The 20157-nt window shown below is 33.0% G+C and overlaps 1 protein-coding gene across 1 annotated transcript; it reads right to left on the bottom strand.

Moving 5' to 3' along the window:
* Positions 1 to 2812: 2812 nt before the first annotated feature.
* LOC126708618 (L-arabinokinase-like) lies at positions 2813 to 18957 on the bottom strand. Its single transcript, XM_050408430.1, has 29 exons — positions 18598 to 18957; positions 18296 to 18403; positions 17779 to 17847; positions 17593 to 17676; positions 17390 to 17466; positions 16655 to 16721; positions 15850 to 15907; positions 15658 to 15725; positions 15515 to 15577; positions 14820 to 14873; positions 14604 to 14703; positions 14404 to 14513; positions 14201 to 14320; positions 13677 to 13733; positions 12396 to 12568; positions 12144 to 12306; positions 11522 to 11605; positions 10159 to 10284; positions 9764 to 9894; positions 9612 to 9693; positions 8768 to 8855; positions 8321 to 8364; positions 8106 to 8201; positions 7943 to 8019; positions 7303 to 7503; positions 6937 to 7102; positions 5299 to 5370; positions 3546 to 3749; positions 2813 to 3123 (listed from the first exon to the last, which is right to left on the bottom strand). Exons 1-29 carry the CDS (start codon positions 18703 to 18705, stop codon positions 3004 to 3006), a joined length of 2970 nt encoding a protein of 989 aa, XP_050264387.1. The 5' UTR covers positions 18706 to 18957; the 3' UTR covers positions 2813 to 3003.
* Between the last annotated feature and the right edge of the window lie 1200 nt (positions 18958 to 20157).

Genomic DNA, 20157 nt, shown 5'->3' with positions numbered 1-20157 from the left:
GTCTTTCATTAATAGGACAGTCTGTCAAGGGATTATAATTAATTCTATCTGTTGGGAAATCAAATCTGTCATTATTTAAGAAATTACCATAATTAATATTTTCTTTAATGATCAATAAAGAAGAGTCTGTCAAAGATTCTTTTATTAAAATATCTGTTATATGAATATTTAAAGATGCTATAAAGGGTGTACATTTGTCATTTATTTTTATTTTGTTTAGTACTTCTATCAGTCTTATGAGACTATCAATATATCTGTCATTATTATTAAAAGAAATAATAATTGTATCATCTATATTTGGTGTAGGGGCAATAGTCTCAAGTTGCCATTTGTCAGTCCATATACTATTAGTCCATGCATATTGATTACAAAAGATTGTATTCATATTTCCGTCTTTTATGCCTTTTCTACTGAGTTCTTCTGTAGATTGGACTTTATGCAAAAAGGCGATAGGAAAATAAGAACGTATCTCTGTCTCTTTGTCTTGTTTATCTTTCTTTTTGTCATTTTCTGTCAATTGATTAACAAGTAGCATTTCTGTCTTTAAAGATGACAAACTTCTTTCAGTTCTATAGATTCCTCTTTCGCTAATATCTGTTAAAATAGTAACCTTTTTGGAAGAGTGTATTTCTTTCAAGACAGGTGGTACAATGAATTTAAAGAATATATCTTTTTCCAATATATTAGTTTTAATTCCTTCATCTGTCACTAAAAAGGGATAAATTAAAGTCATAAAAGGAGTTCCTAAAATAATTTTAGAAGGAAGGTCTTTAATTAAAACAGAGATTGTCTCAAAATATATTCCATCATGGCATATATGAACAATAGGTATTTTATAATTAATTATTAGTTTTTCTCCATTGGCTTGAATTAATCTTTCAGATGATTTTTCATAATACTTTAAGGGTATTAACCTTTCTTGTATATAATTCATATCAGCACCTGAATCTGTCAAAGCAATTTCTATCAAAGAAAATTCTAAAGTGATTTTTGTATGCCATTTTTTGAAAATTACTCTGTCACTTAAACTTAAGAAATCCTGTCTCTCAAATTTATTACTATTGTTTGAAACATTAATATCTGTAACTTCTTTATCTGTGGGAGGATCAGGGGGGTCTATCATGGGATTAGAAAATTCTTTTACAATATTATGTTCATTTATGTCCGTCAGATTTTCTTCTTTAATTTCTTGTTTTACTATTTTTGCTTCTGTCATATTTTACCCTTTTCTTTCTTGTCTTTTTCTTTCTCTTTCTTTCGGCATTCTGTAACATGGTGTCCATATTTCCTACACCTAATGCAAGCAATAGGTATTTCTATAGAGTCTTTCAATTTTAATAAATATTCTTTCTTGTCTTTATGGTGATTTGGTAGATTTTCTATCAGTTTTATTATTATGTCTTTTTGTTTTCTTTTTCTTTTATTAATCTTAAGTGGGTTGGTTGATTTTAACTCTTTCTTTATTTGATCTATTTCTTTTTTACTAACATTGAATATTTCCATTAATTCTTTTATAATATCTTTCTCAAATTCTAATTTACTAATTTGTTTAATAATTCTACTATGTCTGTCACATTGTTTTTTAGTATGTCCATATCCTTTGCATTTATGACAAATAGTATTGTTAACATGTCTGTCAATTTTCTCATTATCTGATAACTCAATAGCATTTAAAACTGTTATGTCTCTTTTTCTGTCTGTCTCTATTGGTAAACTTAAAATTTCTATCAAACCATCATCATTATTTCTAGGACTATCATCTTTTGTCTCTTTCTTTGTCATGTTTCTTTGTTTACTTTTTTTTATTATTATCTATTAGCTTTTTACATATAATTTGTACTGAACTAGAAACTTCTCTATTATTTTGCTTTTCCATCATTTATTTTAGTCTGTCATTTTCTATAGTACTTCTTTCTTTTGTGAGATCTTTTATTTTATCTTCTATACGTGTTACTCTTTCCTTAATTGGGTCAGTTTCTTCATCAACTCTTCTGTCAGTTGCTTTTAACATCTGTAAATTCTTATAAGGTGTGAGTGGGCCGATTTTCTTACCGATGTGGGACTGCACTCAAAGTCTTCCAATGTCACTTGCAGAACAAAACCGTACGGGCTTGGCTCCCCAAAGCGGACAAACAGCTTGTGCGGGAAATTACCCCACAGTAACCGTTTTTGTTTTCTATTTTCAAAAACTTGTTTTTGGGAGTATAAAGAAAAATTAATTTTCTTGTATTTTTTAAATCAAAAACATGTTTGGTTAGCTGGAATTAAAAAAAAAAAAAGTTTTTTGAAGGAAAAAAAATAAGAAAATACTAAAATATATTGTTACTAAGATTTGAACTCTAGTACTAACTCATTAAATGGGACAGATTCATTAAATTAGTCGCGTATTTTCATTGATTTTTGAAAACTAGAAATTGAAAACAGCATTTTACATGTTTTTAGTTTCCTTCACGAATTAAGTTTTGAAAAAAGTTTTTGTTTTTGTCCATTTTGGGTTGCCAAACAAGTTTTTAAGTTTCAAAAATAGAAAATTATTTTTAGAAATAGAAAATAAGAGGAAAAAACAGTTACCAAACATATAGACTAAAAAAACAAAACAAAACAAAACAAAAAAGGGGTACAACCTTCATTTAAAGAATGCCACATACATATTTTATTCTTTTCCTTATATTTTTTTTTTCCAGGATTCAAACGCATTGATGCAGACACAATAGGTGCCTAATGTACCACTTTGTACAACTCTTCAAGGCACTCTAATTTTTCATAGACAGTCAATCAGCTCATCTGAAGTAAAATTGGAGGTAAAAATTAAAAAAATGATAATTTTATTATTATTATTATTAGGCTGGAATGTGTTTATTGCCATACTCCTCAGATGTTCTGATCGAAGTCAATCATAATAAAGTCTTACAAAAATACTTAAATGTCGCCTAGAGACCTGATCTGTTTCTAGCCTAGACCAGAATCGCTTCCCTTTAATTATTTTATCCCACAAAGCTGACATTAGTTTAGCTTGTTGGGGATGCGGCGTATTTTCAGATATCCAAACTTCCCAGAGCCTGGTGATGAGCCCTCAAAAAGAAACGGCAAATAGCCCGTCGCTTTTTTGTATCTCTGCTGAATCTGGAAATCAAACAGCATAAAGCTCATTGTATCAGCTCAATTGGCTCATTTATAAACGACAACTAAATCACCGTATAATCAGCGATATAATGGGCTATGAACAACACATGAAAAAGCCATACAAAGGGTTAGAGAAAAGGAATTTTTTTTTTTTTCTATGTAAATAGTGGGAATGGAGTTTAACCACAGACACTGAACCACAAAGGGTGCCAATACCACTAAGCTATCACTCGAACCCCATAAAAGGTTAGAGAGAAGGATAATTCACTCTCAATCAACAAGGCCAGCTATAAGGTAAAAGAAACATGCTAGGGACAAGATCTTTTCAACTAACAAGCAGTATCTTGGTATATGGGTAGTACCTAAGTGATCTGAAGGGTAACGTTCTCTTTTAAGGACAAAAAAAAAAGGAACAAAATTACCTCAAGAATTTGTTCACTGCTTCGTAGACTGTTCCTGCCAACTACACAAACAGTTCCACCGGAACCTCCACCAGTAATTTTCGCTCCATATATTGTCCCCTCTTTGGATTTAGATAATTTACCATGCTGTATTTCCTGGACTAACTGTACAAGCCTATCTGTTCCATCCGAGCCAAGCCCACAAACACTGTAGCTGAAGTGACACTGAAAAAGAAGGTTGTATGTAAGAACCATTTCATTCCTTTTATTCTATTTCAACACAGAAAACAAATCGACAAGAAAATCATAACTCCACAATTTCACTAGGTTTTCTAAGATTATTATTATTATTTTTCTAAGTTCTAATTTTTTATTGGTTAGTTACACACGCATCAGATAGATTTTGAATCCACAACCTCATCCTCCACCTAGCACTTATAAGGCGAGAAAGTGCCAATTGAGCTAGAGTTTATTAGCAGTAGGTTTTCTAAAATATTCAAAACATGTTTACAAAAGAAGATCAAGACACAATTATCAAACTCATAATACCTCCTTTAAAGATATGATAAAACAACATGCTAGTGTTAGAACCATAATGATAAATAAATCACCAAATATGGATCTGGTCCTGAACAGAACAGAGACAGGATGGGACCTTCCAACATCCTACAACTCTCCTGATATAAAATAGTTCAGGTTTCATTGGGTTAGCAAGGTTAGGCTAATCAACCCTCCAACCCTAACTCAGGCCAAAAGATTTATGAAGTCCTAAAATCTCTTTCTCTCAGGCCAGAATAACATTTATTCCTCTTCTCACAGAACTATTGATTTTCTTAATTTTTGAAGGTTGGGAGTCACCATGATGGTCGAATGGGCTGGCTTGACTTTCAAGTTTAAACTCAACCCAAGGCAAATTCAATTTACAACAAGGCCTATGGAATCAGTGAACATATGCTGCTCCCCCAAACCTTGTATTGATTGTCATATATCAGACCAGAGCATAGATTCTATATATGATTGAAAAATGATTAGGAATTTTACTGATAATAGAAAAAACCTCTTACAAACAGGGTGTCAAAGATTCTACATATGAAGGCTACAACTTAAATAATTTGTTGTTGTACCCTTTTTTTACAAGTAATATTGAAGAGCTGTGCACACACAACGTACTTCCAAGTAATTACAAAGAGTGAGAGTTGTAATCCAAAAGAAAGAGAACTAATGAAATCTACAATGGAGCCAAAATATTGCATCATCCAAACAATGTTTTTATAAATGGCAATTTCAGCTGCATAACCGAGACTACCACATGCTCAAATTATCAGTCCTTGAACCTAACTCCAGCATTATTATTATTATTTTGATTGGTAAGCCACACACTCACTCAATGGGTATTAACTCCATGACCCGACCCTCCACCTAGCACTTGTAAGGGGATGCCAATTGAGCTAGAGCTCATTGGCCTATTTCAATAATTTATATTGCCATCACTTATAGTAGTCAACCTATTATGTACGATAAAAATTTTGTGATTATTTTTATGTATATAAAGTTTAATTTTTTTAAGGATTACAAAGTTGGACCTCTGAAGTCTGAAAGAACAGTTTACCTATACTAGGTACTTTTGTTCATGAATTATTGAAAGCGTACTCACTACTCTCCAAACAATCAATTCTAGGATTCAAATTTACCTAAGCATTTAATGAGTTACTTTTTTGTTTATTTCACATAAAATTCCTCAGATCCATTAATAAAACTAGAAATTTGTATATACCTGATACAATAGTTCACCAAGAGCCGTGAGTTGCTCATCTGAAGTTGCCGATGTTAGAAGTGCTTTAAAGGCCTGTGAGTAAAGTAATTAAGCAAAGTAACTCAGCTGATGTGTAATAATATAATCAACAGTTAAGTAATACAAGGTATCCGCTGCACATGATCTCTCAATTCCAAAAAATGTGCTTAAAAAAGAAGCCATAAGTATCTATGGACTGACAGTAACATAAACATGTAATATCAGTCAAACTTATCACTACTTAGATTAGGCACATATGAGGCTGATCAGCACCAATGAGAGCACTGAGCTGTGGCCATCCTGTCTAGCTAAAAAAAAACAGTTTGATATATTAACCACAATTCAAGCGGAGATTGCTCCTCAGTAAGAATATCTCCTATGAGCTTCGGGTACAGTAATTTTCCAATAAAGTTATGTACAATGATGAATTTTTTTACCTTAGAAAAACAATTAAGGAAGAGGAAAGCAACAAAAGAGGTAAATAAATAGAAAGGACTTATCAAAAAAAAAAGAGGTAAATAGAAAGGAATGGAAAAATTACAATTTGATGATGCATTTAGAAACCTAACAAACGATTATATGAGAAATCCAACTTCAAAGAAACAAAGGATGGTAATATAAATATATATATATATATATATATATATTAAGATACATTCTGGACCATTTAGCAGTCTCAGAGAAATACAAGAGCATTCAAATAAATGATTCATATTAAGAAACAAAGAATGGTAAAAAAACATTTAAAAAAGCCCAAAAAAATTGATAAAGTACCGATTCTCCCAAAAGCTTAAACTTTTAGGAAATGATGAATTTAATCATTTAACATAATTCTAACAAAAATATAGATATTTTTCATTGCAAAGTTCAAACTCAAATATATGCAAAATTCAAGGGGGTTAATAATAATTAAAACTTACTTTAAAAAGTTTTAAAGGATTGACACATATCAGGAATATTGCAAGTATATGTATAACAGCCACACTATTGATTTTACTGTTGAGCAGAAGGTCAAAATTACAAATTACAATCACAAGACATCAAATCAGCAATTGCAACCAAACCAGAACTACCCATTGCACTTGACACTAGTGGTAACGGAGTGAAGTGAGATTAGGGGACGTCAAAATTTTGAACTTTCACATTAGCATGCACATGTGTGAGTATGTGACAAACAAAGTAAAAGTAAAGAACAATTAACCTCAAATAATTGGGAAAAAAAAATAACAATGATTTATACCACAATAGGTATAATTATTAAATCCTCTTTTGGATTGACAACATCATGAATCTCTGAATTAAAGTTCCTTTTCCATGAAGTAACATCTATATCAATCTGCTACTGATATTCTCCCTTTTGGATAAGTTTTGGCCTCACAGAGAGGGGAACAGGGAGATTCAAACTAATGACCACTGCTTCCTGAGACATGATCTCTAACCAACTATGCTACCCCTTGGGGTTCACTATTGACATTCATGATGCAAATTCAATTCTCTAACTATCAAACAAACAGTTAAAAACAATTACTAACCTTGACACGGAAATTTTCATATGTAGAATGTTTAGCAGGCGCTCTAACTCTCTAACTATCAAACAAACAATTAAAAACAATTACTAACCTTGACACGGAAATTTTCATATATAGGATGTTTAGCAGGTGCTCTAACTCCATAAGTACGCTTGGGATCAATAACTGTGACAGGATCGTGGTGATCAGCATATTTCTCCAAAAATGTCTCCCCAAGCATGGACTCTGGAAGCACCTTTGAATAAAGAGCCTCATATCTGTGATTGATGTTTAAAAATTAAGAACCATGATTATCCCTGATTATTGGAGAACCGAAGGTGCCAATAAAAACATGTGCAGAAATAGGGAGGGAGACAGGCCACTAAACCTCAGAAATTAAATAATTCATTTAATCTCTTCACTAAGATTTGATAAAGAATTAGAGTATCAAGAAGGAAAGCTTTCTAAAGGACAATACCTGTGAGGTGAAAGGTTACATAAGTAATCTAATGAAGCTTCATCTTCCAATAGTTCAACACCAACATCCTCCAAATCATCAAGGTTTAGCCCATCACCATTAGGTAATGACCGAGACAAGATCGAAGATGCAGTAGACTTTATCATCTTTCGACCCATGTAGGTACCAACTCTAACGGATCCGTAGTCTGCACCACCGATGCTGCCACCAAAATACCCTTAAACTTTGCATTCAAAAACTTTCAAAAAAAAAAAAAAGAGAAAGAAAGAGCGTAAATAAATTATGATTATACAGGATAGCAACTGCTGCACCAAGATAAAGGGATTAAGACGTTAAATTCATTTGATAATATTTACATGAAAGCACAATTAATCATCATGATAATGAATGTATGGATACAGGATGGAAGGTGAAGAAGAATGATCTAGGATAATATGAAAGAAAAGGAAGATTACAACCATAGGATTATATGTAAATCCTATAATCAAATGATCATAATGTTCCAACACAATATGAACGACAGGAAATTTGCAATCTCAACTCAGCAAACTCATCCGTAAATATTAAATAAACAAGCATGATAAACCTCTGTCAACACAAATCAGGAGAATGGAGATAAACATATTAAAGGACCATTTACCTGTGTCTTATTCCTGAATCAATTCCCCAAAATCGGATATGGGAGGGAATTTCTACAAGCCCAACTATCTCAGCAGGCTGCATAGATTCAATTTTAGACATAAATTTTTTTATCTGTAAAACAACCATAGTAGAGTAGCTTTCAACAGAACTAATATGTGTACCTGGCACACCATTGCAAGAAGTTTGTTGGCTTCACCACATGCTGAAGTCATCTGGTCCATCACACCACATGGAGCTCCAACAATGTGATTCTCAACCTAATAAACAAAATGAAATAACAAATGAAGTAGCATAACATGCTCAAGGTACATAAAAATTAAATAATCTATAATTAAGGGAAGAATATCAATATGAAGGTTCTGCTAAAGAGTCAGACCTTTTGGCAGAGCAAAGCAAGATCTCGTGGACAGATGTTTAATCCTGCAAAGTGTAGAAGAAGAAATTAAGGTTCTTTTTTTTTTTGGTTAATAGCAAAGAAGAAGAATTAAGTTGATTAAGCATTTCCCTAAAATTTCTATGTACTTCAAATTGAATTTCAAATACTTGAATGCTCAAGATATTAGTTGTTGTCTACTTGATGTGGGCTTTTGAGACATCTTAATTACAGATGAGTACAATTTTATTTGTCTTTATAACTAGATTTAGTCTTTGATGTTTTACTCAACTACAACTAAACCCATTCTTATTATCTAAGGCATATGTAGGGATGTACCATATACAAGATATATAGAATTTTTTTTTATAAGTAAATAAAAAGATGTCAAAAGATTGAGTCCTAAAAGGACAGTTCTCAAAGTTTGGAATATTAGATAAATAAAATTACCACGAGCAGCAGCTATGGCAGCCATGCTAGCAACCTCCACAGAAGCAGAAGATGATACACCTTTGCCTTCTGGGACAGCAGAAGAAACCTGCATGTTCATAATATTGAGACAATAGTAATGAACTTTATAGGTACTTAAACTTCAAAGCTGATGAAATACATTGAACACTAATAAATTCACAACGTCAACCTCATATAAAAGAACATATTCATAAGCATAAAAAACTAGGAAAAGTTTCATACAAAAAAAAAAAAACTAGGAAAAGAAACTGCATTGGTTTTTGGAATAAGTATCATTAGCAGCCACATAATTATAATATCATGAGAAACAAAGAAGTGATCCACAGTAGAGAGAATATTGAAGTATGTATTAGAAAAGCAAGATCATGTAGAGAGTGGCTTTATACCAAAGTAAGCATGATACAAACTCAAGTGAATCTTATCAAGATAATAAAGCAAAGTAAGTGGATTGGTAGCCTAAAATATATAATGGTCAAATTTTTGGGATGTAACATCAAAAGCCAAGTTCAAAGCCTAAGAAAAAAAAATTCTACACAAAGCAAGGTACCAGAAAAGAAGGTGTATCATAATAAAAGCCACAAGCCAGAAATGAGCTAAGTCAATTTAATTAAGGCAGGGAAACAACTGAGAAAGGCCAACATGACAAGATGGAATATATACACACACACATATATTAATATCAAGTTTCCTATATCCACTCACATATTGGGCACTTTTAAGGACATAAAAAAATGAGGATATTTGTTTTAGCTTGCATTAAGAATGTATGCAGTGGCTATGAATGAATCAAAATATTCCAAACAAGATAGGGAGAAACTTATACCAGCATACTAATACTATCCTCAAAGCGTACACCTAATTCTGTCATTAAAACCAGAATCCCCCCTGCAACAAAAGCTGCCCACCTACAACAAGAATCATATAAGTGGCATATTATTTTAAAAAATTATAGATAATCAAACAAAAGTGACCTACGATTGGGATGGATCTTTAGCAAAGTATTCCTTTGCTTTTTCATATGATATTGGCTGGTCTCCGTCCATAAAATCAGATAAATCCATATCAAAGGTTGGTCCACGATTGCTCAATTCTGAACCATATGATACCTGATTTGGCCAAAATGTGGAGATAACACAGATTTGAATAAAATCAGAAACATATAATAAACACATGTAAACATATTTTTTCTGTAACAAAAAGCACACTTTAAGTCATAAGCTCCATGCTTATTGTGACTAAATTTCAATCACTCAAAAGAGAAAAAGTATATCCCTCTTCCCTATCCCAAAGAAGAAGAAAAGTCAACCAACTTCTATAAATGAAAAAACTTTGGAAAAAAAGATACTGTCTATTTAAAGACTCAGACATACAATTTCCAGAACAGGTGTCGATCCTTGTCCTTTGGCTTGCTGCCGAGCCAGGGCATGCTTCCAAAGCCTATGTTTACTTGGATGATTCATTTGCACAGCAACATGGCAGGCTTCTCTTATTGGCAACTGCAAGAGAGCAGATAAAAAGAAAAAGTGAGAGGGGCAGAGGAAGAGGGAAAGGGGAACATGTCATGAAGGAACTTCAAAAAAGATAAAAGAAAACAATAGCACCAGTTCTATGACATTAGACAAACTAATTAACGGAATTGTATTTGATTCTATAAATTTTTCTACATCTATATCAGGTGCTAATGTGATGACATTTATGACTCAAAAACGACTCCTTGTAAACAAAGTCAAAATTTCAGAGAAGATATCATTCACTTTTAAATAGAAATCATGTAAATAAATAAGTTGACAAAAAAGCCACACGAAGATCGAAAGTTAGTGATTCTGTAGTGAGGATATAGCACATCCCCCACCCAGTGGAAAGTAGAATAAAGCTTTAACCAACCATTAAGAGAAGAAATGGATGACTTGAAAGATATTACTACTATCAAAAGAAAATACCAATGTCTTTATAGTTATCCAACAGAACTTTCCCTTCGATCTTGATAGTAATAAATGTAATATGCCACATCATTCATGTTATTCTATGGTCAACATCCTCTTTGGTCCCCCTAATGGAAAGTTTAACTAAGATAGCAAACAGGTCACTGTGATTGTATTAGTCATTACCATCATTAAGAAATCTTCTTCTTTTTTTGGTAAGTTACCATCATTAATGTACCAATCACTAAGTTCAGGGAGTCTTTCCTTAATCCAAACTTCATGTCTTTACATATTTTTGAGGAAACTTCATTTTGGAGGTTAAATTAATTATACAGTCAAATGATCTTAAAATATGAAACAGTTGCTAACATCACAGATCATGTCCCTATCTCCTATTTTCAGTCTTCTCATTCTCCTCTTCCTTCTAGAATTTCTAATGTGCTTCCCCTGACAAAGAATGTCAAAGTTCAGTATGATTTAATTTGATATGCATCATTGGCAACTCCCTCAGCCTGAACTCAGAACAACAAGCATCACACAAAGTCTAAATATGTGGCTACTAATGCCCTTTCCTTCATTCTTCTTAAACAACCTAATGGTCTGAATCTGTTTATAGCAGTATTATTAGGTGTAACACAATTAAACTTAAGCAAGAAACAGTTAGTAAATATGCAACCAGAAATAGTTCAAGGAAAATAAAGCAGAATCTTAATTTATAGAAAGATGAACTTTGAGGGAAAAGAAGGCATCAGATGGAAACAGTGTGCCTATATAGACAAAATAAAACAACTAGCAAACTGAAAAATGTAACCTGCAAGACAAGGCTTCCTGAATAGTCAGCAATCCCTCCCATCACATCCAACCTTCCAGGTGCTCTTGACACAAAGATTTCATCCTGTAAAAAAATTAAGAAAAAAAAACAAAACAAAATCATCTAAGAAATTATCAAGATGCCAAAAACCAAAACAGAAGCCAATAATATATTATTACGTTTATTTGCCTTACATGATCAAACATTATAAACTGTCTCACAGCTACAGTTCACTAGATAAGGTTTGAACTAAAAATGAAAGTGCTTCCTGAAGCATATCCGAACTTTAATAAAATCCAAATAACTCAGCCATTAATCAGATCATTGAACCTCAAATAGGTTATTTATAGACCAATGTGTTATTATATAGTAAAACAAAGAAGCACCCATTTATATAAACTACTAATGTCTATGTCTATTCAAACAAATAAGCGCCCATTTATATAAAGACCAATGCGTGATTATATAGGGAAAATGACAGCTACTGATAATGTATTGATTGTATTGAATTCAACTACAATCTTATGCATTATCATCCATGTAGATGGATGCTACCAAGACAAATCATCTAGGGAGGAGATGTGGAAAAATATAAACGGTTTTTAGATGAAATAAGGAAGACCTCCCAATTGAAGAGTCCAGCAGCAGCCTTACGCTCTCGGCGCGTCTCACCACTCTTTTCAGAGTCATTTACAGCATCTAGCTCTGCCAAGCTCTTTAAGAAACCAATTGTATCTGGATAATCTCGAGGATCTCCATGAAGAATCTCAAAGTCCTCGGTGCATCTAGTTAAAAATAATGTAATGATTTCAATGAAGTAGTCAAAGTAATTACACAAACACACTAAAATCTATTAAAAGAAAGAGAAACTCACGATCTCATTATGGAACCATTATCTGAACTTTGGTAAGTCGGTGATCCACCAGAAATACCCAGTTCATTTTCAGCACTTGCATACCATTCTGGAATGAATGCATCTCGTCCAGGGGCTCTTTGTAGTTGATAACCAAGAATTATAGCATCACGCAATCTTCTTGCCCCACTAAGCTGCATCTCAATAAGGTAAAAAGGGAATTAGAACCTGAGTGTTCCTAAAACTAATCCTATGGATTGTTAAAAAGAAATGTACCTAAGTTCCAGTATTTCTTGAGAATTTGTTCATCCTTTGATCTTTATCCTATTGGCACTCTTTCACTAACTATTTCTTTTGTTGACAGATGAGAAAGTGGAAAATGCAGTGTCATGACCTTTTCCTTAAAAGGCATCCCCTGTTAACGAACCCATCCTAAGCCTAAAACTCTCCTAAGAATGGTTATCCCATTTGTAAAAAAAAGTATATAAAACAGGATTCCAAATCAGGCTTTCCTCACTTAAGTAGAAAACTTACTTCCCATCACATGAAGGACCAGACTTCCCCACAGTGAGTCGGGTCCATTGCAAAACTTTTTAAATTTAAATGTTAGGCATAGAATAGAGAGAGTTTGAGCTTAGCATCTGCTTTAATCCCATGAAAAGTTACCAATTTTCCAAATGCATAAGCTAATGCGAAATTGTGAATTAGGGTTTAACTGCTATTTTTAAAACTACATTCGCATTAGATAGCTCGACATTTTAAGATAAATGGGTTGAACTACTCTTGTTTTGAACCTATGTTAAATTTGAAATGGTGCAAGGTTTAATCATGGGTATTGAAAATTTTATCAAGAGAATTCTTCAATTTTTTGGTTCTATAAACTCTAACACATAAACAGACAACACATGCAAATTTGTGATATATATGTTGGCATAAAAGTCATCCAACTCTAGATTTGGTTAAAATTCCCCTACTCCATAGTGTCCACTAAAAATATCTGGGTTTTTTCTGCATAAATTATACCATAAAAATAAAAATAAAAAAACTTAACAGACTTTGGAAGGCAAATTCTCCTGCAGTTCACCTCTAAATATTTTTTTCTAAAATTTTTTGTTAAAGTGCACTGGAGCAGACCATATACATGACAGTAACAGAAATTGTTTTGGGTTGCGTTTCTTGATATCTGAATTAAACAGCTATCACAACCAATCGAAATGATGAAAAGAAACACTGCACCTACAAAATCAATGAAAGCCAACACCCAAATAAACATATATTATACGAAAACAAACATTTAATTACCTTATCTGATGCATAGTTTTTCCCAATAGCTGTCTCCTGCAGGATTTGAGCTGCCCTCTAAAATTACAAAATGCACCAGGAAATAATTGTGAGAACAATACATATCAATTTAAATATGCGGGGAAAGTATTTGACATACAACACACCTAGTGAGCTTCAAACCTACAACCTCAACCTCCACCCACTCTTATAGGAGGAGGATTTAGGAAGTACCATTTGAGCCCAAGCTCATTGGCAAGGTCCAAGAAGAATTACAGATCATGGTACTAAAGTTTCTAGACAAGGAAATACTAAATAGTACCCTGTCCTGGAAGAATTACAAAACCAGGAACTATTTCCTTGTCTAGAACCTTAAGTTCTAGCAGATGAAATTGGATTATTCAACCTCTTTTGGTTGTAATCCATAACTAATGGTAATTATTTAAGATATACTCAATGAGAAGCTGAATAGAATTGCACTAGTCCATCACTGTGAACACCTTTCCTAAAATTGAATTATAAAATTCCAGCAAAGAAGAGGTTACCTCACCACCATTGGTGCCTCCTTCATAGCATGGTTTCAAACTAATTGCACGCTCAAGGTATGGTGTCCAATGACCAGTGAGTAAGTCCCTCCTAATCATCTCAACGCCGCTTTGGTAATACTGTTCAAAATAATTTATAACATCTCAATCAGTAGATGATAAGAAGACCAAAACAGAAGAAGAAAAAAGGTAGGCAACTATACCTCAAGCATATTTCTCAAAAATGGCTCTTCATTGAAATAATCTCTGCGTACAAAGACAAATGGCAACTTGAATGCAAGGGCTTCACTGCAAGTGCCATACCCAATTTTTCCTGAAATAATGCAGGTTCTATTAAACATATTTTATATCAATTTGTTTGAGATCAGATCAGATTAAAAAAAAAAAAAAAAAATTCACTTACCAAGCATACAGTCAGATGCTGCTATAAGATCAGGAGTATATGCATCTTTTGCAAGCTTTATGAAATTTGGTGGAAGCTCCTGGTTAGGAGCACCACAAACCTGAATAAAAGAACAAAGGTGCCATCACCAAAGCATGCACAATGGTACAACAATGTCAATTATCAAAGAAAATTTAAACGGGACAAGAATGTAGAGTATAGGCTACAAAAAGATACCAGGCACAACCAACCAGAAGGTAAGTACTCCTCCTTTAGATTCCAGCCAGCTGGCTGCAAATGACAGCAAATAAAGGTGCAATTAGAATTACACAAAGGAAGTGAAATTGTTCAAAACTTGAAATTCAAAAATAAGAGTTGCCGTGTATCTAAAGTGTGAGGCAAATATCATCTTGTCCATAACACATTCACATAAAGGCAAAACATAATTAACACTGTTATTGCATCTCTGCAAACGCATCAGATACAGCACATGTTCCAGGATACAAGCTCGGTCTAACAAGTATTCAAACTACCACTCAGTAAAAAAAATTTCAAACTACCAGCATTTTGTCATAAGCTTTCTCAATCAATGAGAACTCTATGCAGCCAAACATTTGCCTAAATCATACAATGTGCATGCAACTAGAATTGAATGCTAATATAACATGTGACACAGTCAGAAGTCTTGGCCATACGTTATGCTACAACAATAACTGGTTTAGCAATTTACTTGCATAACAAAAGAAAACTTTATGGAGGGTGACTGATTATGCAACCAATGCACATCCCTCAACTAGTTGATAGGCAGTTACAAAGAGAGGGAGAGAGTACATGAATCATGCATCACCAAAAAATTTCAATGAAATATTTCCAAATAAATAAAAAAGACACCCTAGTAACTAACCATCACAACTGGTCAATCAGTTACTCACCTGTCCACCAAAGTTTAGAATAACTAGCTTCACATCATCCCCAATTCCAAGCTCCTTTCTCACCTACAAAGGAATGGTTAAAAAGAAAAGTGCATTTTAAATTAAATAACATTGAGGGATTTAGCAGCTTTTTTGAGCCAAACCTCCTTTCGGGATTTATGCAACCTCCTCACAACCAGAGGTACGTCAATAACATCACGGAAAGCTGGCACTGCAAATTTAATGATAAATTTTTAGACAAATTCCTTAAAAGTCTGAGCACAGGTTTATCTAGTTTGGGAAGGTTAAAATGGACACAATGAAAAACATTGTCTTGGAGTTATGCAACCACCTACTTGGGCAATATCCAGGGAGACGGATCAGGAACTCACAATGGGAATAATCCTCTGCTATCTGTATCAATTTTCAACAGACTAAACAGATTTAGTATAATAAATATTATTAACCACAGCAAAAACCATCAGGCCGAATTGAAATCTCCAAGAAAGTGAAGACCAGTATCATCACCTTGCATTTCATGTATATTAAAAATTTTCCTGAATAATGAAAATGGTAATGATTTCAAGAAACTAGTAAACTATAAATTTTTACAGAAATTGCCATGATGAGAAAAGAAAAAGATGTACCTTACATCCATGAAACCTCTCCTTCTTGATTACGAGGAAAAATTTTGAATCCAGAAAAAATTAATAATTTGGACATATTAATTATTACAGATAGACATCCAGTTAATGATCTCACTTGTCTCACTTCATTCTACATTTTCTGATTTTGGATAGGGAACAGGAACAATTAAATCATGAGTATGCATGAAACTAGAGTGATAAGAAGCATGCTTTTTCTCCAATTTTCCAATTGATTTTCATGGAAATTTGCCTATATCAGCCACCACTCCGTATATGTCTTTACTCAATACATCCAAAGCACATCATCACTGGAGATGGCTGATTAATATTTTGAGAATGATTTCTTCTTCTTTTTTATAAATACTTATTTTGACAATAAACCAAATTAAATCATCAATTATGGCCAAATAAAATTAATTTTAAAAAGATGCAATTAACAATTGACAAGACTTCTTTCCATTAGAAGGAGGAACCCTAAGAAGAAAATAATTTGATTCCAAGAAAATTAGGTCACCTGCCAAACTATTGAACGATGATGATTTCCAGCTGCCATCACATACTCCGCGTAGATAAAGTCCCAACTGCAAACAGTAGGAAAGATAAAGGCATAAGGAGTACAGAATGTGCCCGATGATAATTCATCTTAAGTCATTACTTGAAACATATATACCAAATTCCACTATATTGCTCTCTCTAGTTTAGCATCCACGGGCAGGTCTGTATCTTAAGATGATAATTTAAGTGAAAGGGGAGGCCAATTAAAGAAAATTAAATATAGACAGAAAAGGACATAATAGGTTAGATGAAAAGGGGCAAAAGAAGTAGGTAAAATAACAGATGAGTAAAGAGAAGGAGGTGATGAGTTAGGTTCTTTAGCCAATGCAATAAGGGGATGGGGAAGTAAAAGACTGATGTATGCAACTAACTAAACTTAAAAATTATGACTGAAAAGAGAAAGTAAGTTTAGATGAACACGATTGAAAAGAGAGAAATTGGCAAGTATCCGGCATCATTTTCCCCAAAGACTCTTCTTCACTTATGTTTTGCTTTCATCATATTGACAGTTCAATGAAAGAGTAAAAGACATTGATCAATAGGACTAATGCGAGTCCATTATTCAAAGAAAAAATAAACTATTTTGTAAAAGCTATATCTAGGTCATGCAAAATAATCTAAAGCCATTACTAATAGAAATTACAAAAGCACACAAAATCAAGTGAAAAAATTAGTAGCGGTATAACACAGATACCTGAAGTTCGTGACACAAACAGAGCGTATTCCAGCATCAGCTGCTGCACGACAAGCAACTGGAACAACATCTGAGACCTGATTTTGTATAAACATACACACACACACAAAGGGGTCTTAGCACTCGAAATAGCCAATGCAATGTGATTAAAAAGACTAGAACTGATAAAATTTCAGTAACAATTCATAGAAGCATGTAAATACCACTAAGTCAGCTTTGATGGAGTTCAGCCACTCTATTTCCGTTTCCAAAATAGAAGCCCGAGGCACCACGGCTGTCTCGTTGTACTAAAAATAACCAAAACGAACCAAAACATGAATCAATAATTTGAAAAATTAAGAAGCCATCAAAGATAACCAACATTAACAGTACAAGTGACATTTGCATACCTTCTCCAAAGACGCAAGACGATCCACTGTCAAGGCATCTGCCTGAACTGCTCCACAATCTAACAGCACCTGATTTTCCAAACACCAACATGTAACTATTATAAATTGTGGCCACTCCTCTCATATAAAATCTATAATCAATAAATATAAAACCAAAGCCATTTGACTTTTAGTCGATCTCAAAAAAAATTTACCTCATAAGCATTTGAATCTTCACAATTTTACACGTAATTGTTCTGATATATATATATATATATATATATAAATATATTTTTAACAGATTTTAAATCATTTTTTTCTTAAATGATATAAGAAGTAATTCCATATACAAAACATAATCAGAATAATTATCAAATTTCATAGTCAAACCACAAAAATAAAAAATAGAGAAAATCATTTTTCGTTAAAACTTCACGTGCATTACACAGGTTATTTGGCTAGTAAGAAATCTATAACAGAAACTTCATATATATATATAGAATTTTCTAGGGAAACAAACAGAAAGTGGTTAGATGACCTTGCGAATGAAGAGGCGAGGGGACTGAATCTCAGAGGTGAAAACAAAATCAGGAGCACCGGTCACCACGTGCACATCATGCCCCGCCAGAATCAGCTGCCGAGCCACCTACACTCATATCACCATCGCATCCCATTCAAATTTCACTACTATCCCAAAATTTCATCAATGTATTCTTCATGTATATACGAGAATTTCGCAACATTTCAATAACAAAAACAAAACAGTGTGATCAAGCACCAAATCGATCTAATAAATCCATGGCCAAATTGATCAGAGAATTTTGGATAGAGAATTTGAACCTCGACAACACGAGTGGCATGGCCGAAGCCATGGCCAGTAACGTAGTAAGCGAAAACCAAGTGATCTCTTGACGCCGATACTCCATCATTCTCTTCGTTAATCCTCATTCTTTTTGGTTTCAGATTCTTTGTACCTCAGATGATCACTTTTTCAAAGAATTAATAGAGGGAGAGAGTAGAGACAAAAATAGAAAGGAGAGAAAGTGAGATCCTCCAAATATGGACAAAGCTTTTGGGTAGAGACTGATTCTGGCGGGGGCTAAATAGAGAATAACATAACAGATGGATAACGCCTTTGAGAAACTGGCGGGGCTTTTCTTTTCTATTTTTTTTTGCATATTAATTATGATCTTTTTTTTTTTTTTTTTTTTGTTAAAGAAATTTTATCGTCAACACAACAAATTATAAGTGACGAAACTTTCACTTATAAACCTATAATTCCTGAATCTGGTCAAAAAAAAAAAACCTATAATTCCTGAACGGGCAAATGTAATGAATCATAAAAGCTTTCTAATTCTATCAGTAGGTCACAAGTGGTAATTATAGTTCCACAATTTTTTGAAGTGAAAAGTTATAATTCTAGTGTTCTACTTGTTACACAAGTGATTTAAGCTGACGTGATATTGTATGTCACATAACATTGTGTATAAGCAAGAATTTGAATATCAAATCTCTTCTCCCAAATTCAGCCAAAAAAAATCTCTTATCCCAAAATAAGAGACTTTAGCATTACCACTAGTATATTCTTTGTGCCGGATATATTTGCCACTGGCTCGAATGATTGTCTTCCGTTTTTTGATTCCCGATTTGCCCTTTACTTTACCTTTTCATTAATTCGGTGCGTGATTTTGCATTTGATTAGATGTTTTAATTGATTAAGGAAAATCTCAAAAACGTCAGTGCCACGTCAGCCTGGACTCTGGATAAGGTCGGTGACAGGGTAATCTAATCAAATGTGACAAAGCAGCAAAAAACTCGCCTTTTCCTGTTAAAAGCCAACAAAACCAGTTTTGGAGAAATGATTGAGTAATTTAGTGGACCATGTTACTTATCCATTATTTCAAAAAAAAATTTCATTTGTTTAAAATTATTGAGTCAGTAATTAATTTCTGTTTAAAAATTTTTTCTAACTAACAATTTTAAACAAATAGAAATTTTTTAATGAAATGGTGGATCATATCACTTATATACCGTGTGAATCTTATAACTTCTCCAGAAAATAATCAAGTATATCTTTTTTTTATTATTATTACTTATTTTAAAATAAAGTGGAGATAGAAAATAGTGTGGAGCCTACAAATAATGAATGATTTAAGAAAAAAAAAAGTTTATAGTTGGTTGACAAAAGTAAATTAATTTTTTTTTAATAATGCTAAAGATACAAATTATTTTGCAAAAAAATTTACAAAATGTTAATGCTATGAGTGATTATTAGTAAATGAAAAAGTGATATTAATGGTAAGTCTAGATGAAAACCAATAATAGGTTGGCTACATCAACATTTTATAAAAATATTGTAAAATAGTTTGTAGTTATAACATTACTCTAATTTTTTTTTAT

Source organism: Quercus robur, chromosome 12, assembly GCF_932294415.1.
Source record: "Quercus robur chromosome 12, dhQueRobu3.1, whole genome shotgun sequence".
Lineage (NCBI taxonomy): Eukaryota > Viridiplantae > Streptophyta > Magnoliopsida > Fagales > Fagaceae > Quercus > Quercus robur.
The sequence above is the reverse complement of the archived record's forward strand: the minus strand, read 5'-3'. Positions and strand labels throughout refer to the sequence as shown.